General features: G+C 27.2%; 1 protein-coding gene across 3 annotated transcripts; it reads right to left on the reverse strand.

The window, feature by feature from the left end:
• Positions 1 to 213: 213 nt before the first annotated feature.
• Positions 214 to 10,052, reverse strand: LOC114121962 (cytochrome P450 4C1). 3 transcript variants are annotated; one of them, XM_050197961.1, is made up of 11 exons: positions 9,459 to 10,052; positions 8,278 to 8,384; positions 5,239 to 5,329; positions 4,114 to 4,305; positions 3,870 to 3,939; positions 3,658 to 3,784; positions 3,475 to 3,538; positions 3,236 to 3,420; positions 2,754 to 2,922; positions 2,416 to 2,595; positions 214 to 827 (listed from the first exon to the last, which is right to left on the reverse strand). In XM_050197961.1, the coding sequence occupies exons 1-11, from the start codon at positions 9,670 to 9,672 to the stop codon at positions 643 to 645; spliced, it is 1,584 nt and encodes a 527-aa protein (XP_050053918.1). In that variant the 5' UTR covers positions 9,673 to 10,052; the 3' UTR covers positions 214 to 642. The 3 variants fall into 3 exon arrangements, with proteins under 3 accessions (XP_050053918.1, XP_050053919.1, XP_050053920.1); XM_050197962.1 differs by having other exon boundaries at positions 3,236 to 3,417; positions 9,459 to 10,050; XM_050197963.1 differs by lacking the exons at positions 8,278 to 8,384; positions 9,459 to 10,052 and adding an exon at positions 5,577 to 5,794.
• Between the last annotated feature and the right edge of the window lie 766 nt (positions 10,053 to 10,818).

Below are 10,818 nucleotides of genomic sequence, written 5' to 3' on the forward strand. Positions count from 1 at the left end.
CAATGCTCAACTCAATTTTTTGGGATCATTAGCAGTTAGCAGCGACGAACATCAACTCTTACGATATATACTACGAGTGCACGTAGGTGTAATTAATAAGACTAATCTTTACAGTATTTCTTAATTAAGCTGCGTGTGAAAATATCTTACCTCATACACCTTACATTCACTACTAGGCTGGTTTATTTGTAAATGGCTAATAAAACAAATATATTAAAATTCTTATTTATTTATATTTATACAATTAATATAATTACTTTAATAAACAAATTAAAATGTAACTTTTAAACAAATTTTATATTTTTTAATATACCACCTATATTTCCAATTTATCGACATTCCTTTATAATAAATTTAAAACATTAAACATAGCCAAATTGTAAACAGTCTTATAGCATATATATATATATATATATATATTATACATATTTCTACATAGCTAATTGCTTAGCTTATTGAAGAAAATATTTTCCCAACTATCGTTATCCTTTATTAATGTATACTTGGTTGGGTGGCTTATATGGTTTGCTAAAAATTATAATTGAAAACAAAAAAATATGTTGTGTTATATGCATAGTATGTACATGATATTTACATTCATATTAAGTTATTATGCTGATATTATAAATAAAGGTTAACAAATTACGTATGACTTGTGATACTCTTGTTGGGGATTGGTGTTATTTTCACGCTCGGCAAGTAATCAGCTCTCATTATCAGCTGTGTACTGATGACGATGCTTTGTTGCGTCCCCAACGTCTCTACAATCGTGTACCTCAAGATCGTGGACAATACTGTTTTCATTTGGTACATAGCAAACTTTTGGCCTGTAATTTAGTGGTATAAATTTAATAATTTATTCGCAACGGATTCTATAATATCCAAAAAACATTGTATATATTGTATTGCAATGATACAATGCATTTAAATATGATATTTTAATGTGAAATTGTTACATATCTATGATATACATGTATATATATATAAATGATCATGTCAAAATTCATTAATCTATTATAGCATTGCCAACATTTAAAAGTTATTCTTATTTTACGATTTAAACATCTAAAAAATGACCTAAAATGATATCAAACATGGATTAAAAATAAAAAAGGGTGGTCAAGTATCAAATGCCCATTAACGTACTATTTTAAAAATTAAAATATTTAAAGAAACTGCATAACTAAATAACTGGTGAATATTTCAAGTATTTTAATTTCTAATTTACGACTTATACTTTTTGAACTATAACAAATATTTAAAATCATTTGAGGATAAATTGTAATCGTTACGCAATTTCGTAAGGATTTTAAATTTAGACGCTCATAACATTTTTTCCTATAATGATACTTCGAGTTTTCTCTATACTTATTTAAAGGAAAACTTATGTAAAACTTTGTATTGAATTTTTTAACCTTATACTCGGTCTCAAACTGGAATACACCAGACGGCCTTTTAGTTTTCAACCGCCACCGAGCATCTGCTAAATGTCGGCTGCCGATTTTGTCGCAAAGTGGGGGAAAAAGTTACAGTGGCCGTCAGTGGCGATGCGAGAAACCGGTGCAATCTAGTTTGACTTTGAAACAGAGTAGGTATAGATATGAATACTAATAATTTCATGAATATTCAACTACAAAACTACTTACAAATTTTATCAGTAAAATTTTTAAGGACATTTCAAAAACAAAAAACTCTTAGAAAAATCGAAAATACCAGTTGCCTATAAATAGCTCAAAAAAACCAAAATGTTTTGAAAATTTAACCATGTATAAATAACGCTAATATAAACATTTGATGACAATTTCAAGTATTTACAATGATGGTAAGTTTTTGAGTTACAACAATATAAAAAAAAATTAATTTTTTAAAATTGCTTGAAACTTTGGCTATCGGAGACCACCCCTGAAGTTGTTTTAAATTTAAGCATCATTTCGACAAGTTATGGTGTACACCGATACAAAAAAAAAAATAATAACAATAAACACACATCATTGTAAAATCAATAAATTCATCATTCTATTCAAAATTAAAAAATACCCTTTTATACATTTTAAAAAAATAATCTAAAACAACGTTTAGTTTTTAATTGTATGCCCCATAATAAACAAAACATAGTACTTAAAGATTTTTCCTTGAAGTACAAAATTAAATTAAGAATAAATCTTATTAGAATGACAACTAAAAATGAATATGTTTTGAAATCTACCAAGAAATAATATTTAAAAACATTTTTCAATGTAAATAAAAGAAAACCCAGGTCATTGATTTTTGGACTCATCGATATCCTTAAAATAAGAATTCAGAATATGCAAAAGAATAATTTACAATTTTATGGTTCTTGATTTAACTTTTGAATAGAATTTTTTACCTACATTAAATGATATAAACTAGATAATGTAACAATGTATTTTTTACCTATGCAATTTCTTGGCCCGGCGCTGAACGGGATGTACGCGTAAGGATGACGTCCGTTGCATTGTTCAGGCAAAAACCGGTCGGGATCGAATTTTTCCGGATTGGGATAGATGTTTTCGTCACGGTGTAATAGATGAGGAACGACGACCATCACCGATTTAGAAGGTATTGTATACTTTTCTGTAAAATTACATACATAATTACAAAATTATTAATCGTACGCGAACAGCACTCGAGCACGACGCAATTAAATCGTATTTAGTTCGTAACGTAACGAATGTAATTAAAAGATATACTCTTAGAGCTAAATTATATATTATATTATATTGTACACATACCGAGGTGGAGCGGCTCTTTGAGGGTTCTCGTGATACCCGTCACGCTCGGATAAAGTCGCATTGTCTCTTTTATCACTCTTTCTAAATTTGTCATCGCTTTGAGGTCTTCCATTGTTGCGTCCCGGTCGCTGTCTCCGAAAATTTCGTACAACTCATCTCTGACCAAATTCTGTTTGAAATCACAAATTGAATAAAAAAAAAAAATAAGTTGCCGCATACAAAAAAAAAAAAAAAATACTGCTGTCACGAGCATAAAATATATCACAAGCATTTCATATGAATTTCCGTGTTGACCTTTGGTGTACGAATAAAAAAAAATGTGTACAAATAATAATATTATAGAACTCAAACAGTTTATTTGATCGCTTATTGTGATGATAAAAGTCCGTTTTAAGTATTTTTTTGAACTTAATATGCATAATATGTTGATGAAGATAATATAGAATGCCTTGATAATATTTCTTCGTTATAATTTTACTTACTTGTATGTTTTGATCGAGCCCCAAATGAATTATAGCCATAGTAATAGCTATCGAAGACGTGTCGTGTCCTTCGAAAAGAAACGTATCCACTTCTTCTCGTATATCTTTATCGGTCATTGTACCGGGATTTTCTTTGGAAACGCCGACAAGAAGGTCCAAAAATGAATATATCTGTTTCTTTCCTGCTAGCGATGATTTATGTTAATTTATTTATATACATGTAAAATTGTTAGTCTTACCTTTTCCATCTGTTTTTTTTTGTTCCGCGGTTTCTTCTAATATTTTTCGTCTTTCCTTTATGACCTAAATTAGATATATCAAAAAAAAATAAATAAATAAATAAAAATAAACAACTATGAACAGTTAAAAAAAAATAAACATAATTACATTATGAATAAAAAAAAAATATGTATGGTGCTTACATTTTCGGTGAAATTGTGTAATAACTTTAATGATTTGCGAAATTCTCTGCCAATATTACTAAGGTTGAAAATAATTTCGCTCCAATACCAAAACGTAAAAATACGTTTGATCAGTATGTGACTGACACTGTAAAAAATAACAAGGATTAAAAATAAATGAATAATGACACATAAAAGTGATATAACCTACACGTAGTGAATGATATACTTACTTTTTGATTGCTTTAACGTAATCTGTCGATTTACCCTCTTGAGTACGTAAGTTTACACCCATAATTGTCTCTATATAAATATAAAGCACATGAAAAAAATAAAAGTATTTTAATAAATATTAAGAAATCATTATGGTATTATGCTTTAAGGTTAAAATATTTTAAATTTATATTGAAATAGTCTTGTTGGCATTACGATATCGTGAGATATATTTAAAATGACCACGATAAAAAGAAGACTTACCGCACACGATGTCCAAAGCGCACAGAGTTACGTGGGAGTCAATATCTGCTATGGATTTACCATTGTCTGATGCGTTGATGAGATTTTTGACCAACGAACGAGAGTGATTATTGAGTGATGGCACGTAAGTTTCCAAAATTTTAAAATGAAAAGTGTTTGTTAATAGTTTTCTCCTAGAATGCCATTTTTGATCTGTAAAACGATTTCAATAAAAAATTATAGTACAGCATACATTTAGGATAGTATTCATACTTTTTAAATGTTTATAAGTAAAGTAACAGACATTATAAAAAAAGTCCAAATATCTAATATATACGTATAAATATTGTTGAACTTATATAATTTCTTCTTCAAGTATACATTGAAACATTTAATAATATTTTAAATGGTTTCATAAATTATTGGTAAAAAAATTTAAAATTTTAATAAGTTAACTGTATTATGACTACCTTATCGTGACTGTCATTGCAAAATCACGTAACTTCTAAATAACTGAATATTCAGAAAAATAAAAACTAAATAATTTAATTCAGAAAAATAACTTTATCCTACTTTTTTCCTTATAATATAGAGACGCTTAAAAAATAGTATTATTTTTTAAAAATTTAAGTAATTAATCAAAATAAATTTTTTTTAATTAAATTAAATCATCAATATATATTAGGTGCAAATTAATAAATTTCTATGATAACATAATACCTATGTTAGTTTTTTTTACAATTCGTATGTTGACTTTATTTGAAATGTTCAGAACAATTTTTATTTTATATATTTTTCATAGTATAGGTGAATAGTTTTACTAGACTAGTGACTAATTAATTAACAAAATAATGACTTTTGATGTCAAATTTCATTATTTAAATATGTTTAAGAGTGATTATAGTTTTTTAGTATTTAATTTTTTTTTTATGTTACATATTATGTACATTCGATTGACTGACAACAAATTCGATTTTCTTCTCAAAAAACTCGTTTATAGATTTACGTACATATTATAATAATATAGGTAGGTAGTAGTATTATATCGATATTAACGTATTACATGCACAAGTATTATATCGATGTCATTACGATGGAAACGTCCGTGCAACAATTATTTGATTATTAAAATAATAATATACATACCCGTGCTGGTGAGTAACCCTTTGTTCAACCATGGTTCAAGCATCTCGTAATCGGGACCTTTCGTAATGTGCTGTACACTCGACAATAGTACCTGCAATATGTATATATAAATTTCACATACGCCCGCGACAATTAACAACTCAGAATATCTGTATTATATACCTATTAGCTATTATGCATTAGTTAGATGGGTTATTACTAGGGCTTGGATTTTAAAGCATAATAAGCAACAAAAAAAGCAAAAAAAAAATTCATGATCAAAAATTAACACGAACTAGTAATCACAATGAATAAAAAAATTTGAAAAATTAAATCAAATTAAAAAAAGAATTATTTACCATGTATTTTCCTAGATTTGCAATAGTGAATTTGACTTCTGTCCGACAACATATTTTTATACATAAAAAACCAACTCTCTATATGACTATATCCACTGAAGTGATCGGTGCATATTTCATACCAGAGGTTTCAAATTAAAACATTAAATCTCAAATTTTAATTATCACTTGAATAAAGATTGTAAATAAAATTAAAAAAAAAAAAAAATTTTGAAACGTTCGATATCGATGTTGTAGGCATACTGACTGTATTGGTACTGCGGTAAATCGATAATCTATAATTTTATACATATTTTAATATAAACAAGCCGATAACGAAAACAATAATAATTCGATATAACCTTTTAGTCCGCATTCTGGGTTTTTACATTTCTTATTAATCAATTTGTTTTTATTAGAATAGCATAACAAACATATAAAAATCCTCAGCTGGAATAATTTAAAAAAACAATAAAAAGAAAAAAAAATTGGTTTATTTGGAATCAGAATGACGTAAAACGGATTTATACGTAAAAATTAGATCTCTATTTCATGTATAAAAAAAGAAGCATATTTATGATTTAAAATCCGAGCCCTATTTATTACAAATTGATAACCACAATCCAGGAGAATCATCCATCTGCGCCAAAAAATTAATTCATTTTGGCCAAATTTACCTGCGTCGTACAGTAAATTTACATGATACTAATCGATTAAATATATATATTATATAACAGTATAAAAGTTTAAATACAATTTATTTATTAAAATTATAGACAATATAGACCATGTGTAGTCACTAGTCAAACTGCGACTCGCATTTTATCATAAGATAAAAAACATTTTTATACAAAATAATTTTTTTCATAATATAAATTTATATATTTAAAAAAGTATAATATTTTTTTAAATTACAAATATAGAAAAATTAAAAAAAAAAATATAATGTTCTTGATGTACCTAATATAAAAATATGTTCATTATTTTTGAAAGTCTTTTAAAATCAGGATTATATGTTGTTTAAACAGTCCTTAACAATTTCTTTTAATGATCATCCATTAATGTTAAGCAATGTTTTGATTTAACGTTTTTTATGGTCATAATGATTTGCAAAAATATGTTGTTCCTAAAATCGATATAAATTTTTGAGTGCAATAAGTAATTTTTGGATATTTAATAACGGGCACATGTTTTTAAAATTCCAACAAAGAATGACAACTGTTTTTGAACTGCTTCAGTCCTTTATCTTCCAATCATTCTAAGAATTCAATTTCTAAAGCTGCTGTTTCCATTGTAGTAATTTAATTACTATCCTTAAATTGTGATGGTTGGAATTGACAGATGAGACAAAATGGTTTACTGTTTCGTTCTATGAAAAAGAACTCTTCTTCCCAGTGTAAATTTAATTTTCTACGTTCTACATAGGTACTTGCGTTTCTTAGACATGATAATATTTTAATATTATTATGATTATACAGTCACGATGTCGAACAGAATTATGAGTATTTATGATAATTTATTATGGTATTTATAAAGACAAAATCAAGATAAAATTTAACCTGACATTATTGTACGTTATTATATTGTTTCGCATTTTATACATTTTATTACATTTGATATCTTATCATATTTATTATTAATATAATATTGTGTGACCTTTTTTTTATTTTGACTCTTCCATATTTATTAATATATAGGACGGCTCGCGAGCCTCTTCTCGCTGGCCACCCCTGAATTATATATTATAATAATAGTTTATACGCATTTTTTTCTTTAAATAACTCAATAATTGTCAATAATAAGTACACATTTTTATTTTAAATTATAATTAATCGTACTTATTTTATTTCTAAAACAACCATATCTTTATTATGTAAAATGTGACTATTTTTGTATATTCATACAACAGTAAATGGACACTTTGTGTTATCTATTGTTTTATTTGTATACTGCTTACACTTTGTACGGTAAAAATAAACCAGGAAATATAATTATAATGTTAATATATATATATAATATTTAATTGATTATTATTATCAAGCCACTGAACAACACAGGTAAACGTATATTTTTTATTCTGGCCAAAATCCTAAAACGAATTAATTTTTTTTTTGGCTCAAATAGGCGATTCCCCAATTCAAACTTACGATCCTGTGGTATCAAAGGGGTGTTGACCAACTTCCTTCAACGGTTGTTTACGAATTTAAAAAATGTACCAGTTGCCCTTAGCAAAATATACCAGTTTCACTTGTATATAATATTATATACACATTTATAATACCAACTTATAAATTAGGGGAAGTAAATATGTATATAATATTATGTATAATATAATATAAAAAAAAAATATTAGCAGATTAGATTTTGAAAAATCTGTCATTGTTACAAAATATAATAAATAATTTATTATATAATATAAAATATTAATAATATATTTAAATTATTTATTACCCATAATTTTATTTATATTAATTTAAGTTTTTGAAAAATGATATTGTATGCCGCTTGTAACTATAATTATTATATATTTATCTTCCATAGTTTACGGCTTGGTCTTATTATAATCGTGTACCTACATAATAATATGTGAGCGCAACTGGTGCATTTTTCTCTAGATAGTTGGGGGAGAATTGGTAAAAAAAAAGGTACTTTTGAGGTCAACTGGTACATACTCTATCAGAGAGCTGTACACCAATATTATAATATTGTTACATCAACATACCTTTATATCGTCCGGATCGTTTATGATGACATAATGACGTGCAATGATTTTCAAATGGATTATCGATCCGTATTTTTTGATAACGCTGTCGAAATACGGCAAAATATCTGTAAAATACATCACCATATCGATACATTCGAAGTACAATTATGTGGCGGTTTTATCTAAACTAAACGCCGTGTCCGTTCACTATAATATTATAATCGCGCTATTGTTTAGTGTTTATTAATAATTATGTATTTGATGTTATGATAGTAATCGAAAGATAAAATATTTTGAATGTTTCAACAAGATACATTAATGATTAATGATAATGATACTCTTTTTTTTTTTAATAATAAAATAGATTCTAGCTCGTTATTCATGAAGTCATGACTGTATTACACAAACACACGCAAGCTGAGAGTTTTTAGGGGTAGCATACATCCACGTACATTGTACACTATTGCATATAGTAATAATATTCGAGGTTATCCACTAAACATACTTAATATATTTAACTTAAAGACCACAATACTATTAATGCAAAAAATAAAAATAAAAATAAATATTTGGAATTGTAGTTTCTCATTTACAATAATGTCTAGACTATAGACGATAGTCTTAAATAATAATTTTATAAAAATATAAAATTGATATAATGTATTGATTATACTTTTTATTATACCTACTTGGAAAATTAAAAAAAAAAATACTAGATGTTAACAGATTAATATTAATATTAGTAGTTGCTGTAATTTTGAAATAATATTATAGCCCACAATTTTTTTAAATCACACGACGGACATATAAATTTTAGTTCACTAAATTAGATAACTTAAAGTCTCAAGAATATTTTTAAAAAAATAATCTACTTAATAATTCATTATAAAAGACTGATTCTTGCAGAAAAAGGTAGTTTGTATCAACACTTCTATTAAATATTGTAGGTATGCTTTTAACTAAATTTAGTTGAAAATTCTAAAATTCAGAATTTGAACAAATTTATTTTTTAAAGAAAAATTGGGGTGGATGAGAATGATGCAAGGTAATCTATGGTATATTTCACGAATGGCAATACTTATATATTATATTATATACGTTATGGTATTATACTATTATTGATAATTTATTTTCATAAGACGAAAATGAATAGTTATAATATCCCACATTCGTGTACAATCATATATCAATGTACGTACCTCTTGGCCCGAAATTGGCGAGTTTCAACGACACAATTAACGAAGCCCATTGGGTTTTTGTGATCGATGGCAATAGTGAAATCTGTTTTCCATGAATTTTGGACAATTTGTCGAAGTACAAAAAGTACAGACTGAGGACCGTGAGCGAGAGCAGCGCCACCCACAGCGTATTCGAATCCGACGTTAGAGCTCCGATCAAATTGTAGACGATCATTTTGACGGGGGGTGAAATATAAAATTAACTCGAACGTCCAAACTCAATCGGCGTGAGACCGTTTTTTATTTTGTGCAGACAGCACTACAGCAAAACATCACGTAATCGAAAGACCTATCAAATTTTAATTTTCTATCAACGAAGACGGTTTTTTTAAATGCCTATTACTCGATACGAAGATATCTTCGCAGGTTGTCGTAGTTAATAAAATAATAATTAGTGAACGCACAAACATATACAACACATATTTTAATAATTATTATTAGTTATAACTACAATATAATATGATATTTTAGCGCTAACGGAGTATCGTTTAAAAGTTTAAAAGTAAAACACGCATGAGCGTTACGACTTAACACATTTTGGACTAGTATTAGGTATATATACTGTGCAGATAGTATGCCTCACGAGTCGTTATACACAGACTGGATGACGAGCAGCGAGGTGGGGTGGGGGATAATTTAATAATATTATGGTCGATAGTAGTAATTGCCTATAATATATATCATTATTGACTTTTGTCTAAGTTATATGAATATTTCATTATCGAAATGCGTTTAATCTGATTGCGCCAGAAATATCGCATAACACATCATTGTTATAATGATTATTATTTGTTGTTATACATCATTTAGCGGTCGATCGATAACGAAATCGTTTAGGACGCATAAGGAAGTACCAACTCGCTGGCGTTCGTATACGTGTTTGTATTAATTGATTTTTATTTTTATCATAAATCGCATATTCTCTACTGCACAAATCCCGGTGTTATTGAACAACACGCACTTGTTGTTGTTATTATTATTTTATGGACATTTAATTGGTAAATATACAGTAATATTGTGTATATGCTACACTAAAACGTGTGAGAAAATTCCTGTAAATCTAAAACGTACTGGTGCCAGACAATAACGGTATGAAATAGTATTTCGTATATAGTAGGTATAGGTATGAGGTGATTCGTCGATCATGTTCACCCCCTTTTCTCGAATAATACAGTTGATCCAATAAAGGTTTTTGGAATTTTTTAATATACTTAAAACGATATTTTAAAATTATTGAGATAAATTTTTTTTTGAAATAACCCTCCATTTTTCTACCATAAATTACCTATTTAGTGGACAATTTTCCTAAAAATGTTGATGT

This window comes from Aphis gossypii, chromosome 1, assembly GCF_020184175.1.
Source record: "Aphis gossypii isolate Hap1 chromosome 1, ASM2018417v2, whole genome shotgun sequence".
NCBI lineage: Eukaryota > Metazoa > Arthropoda > Insecta > Hemiptera > Aphididae > Aphis > Aphis gossypii.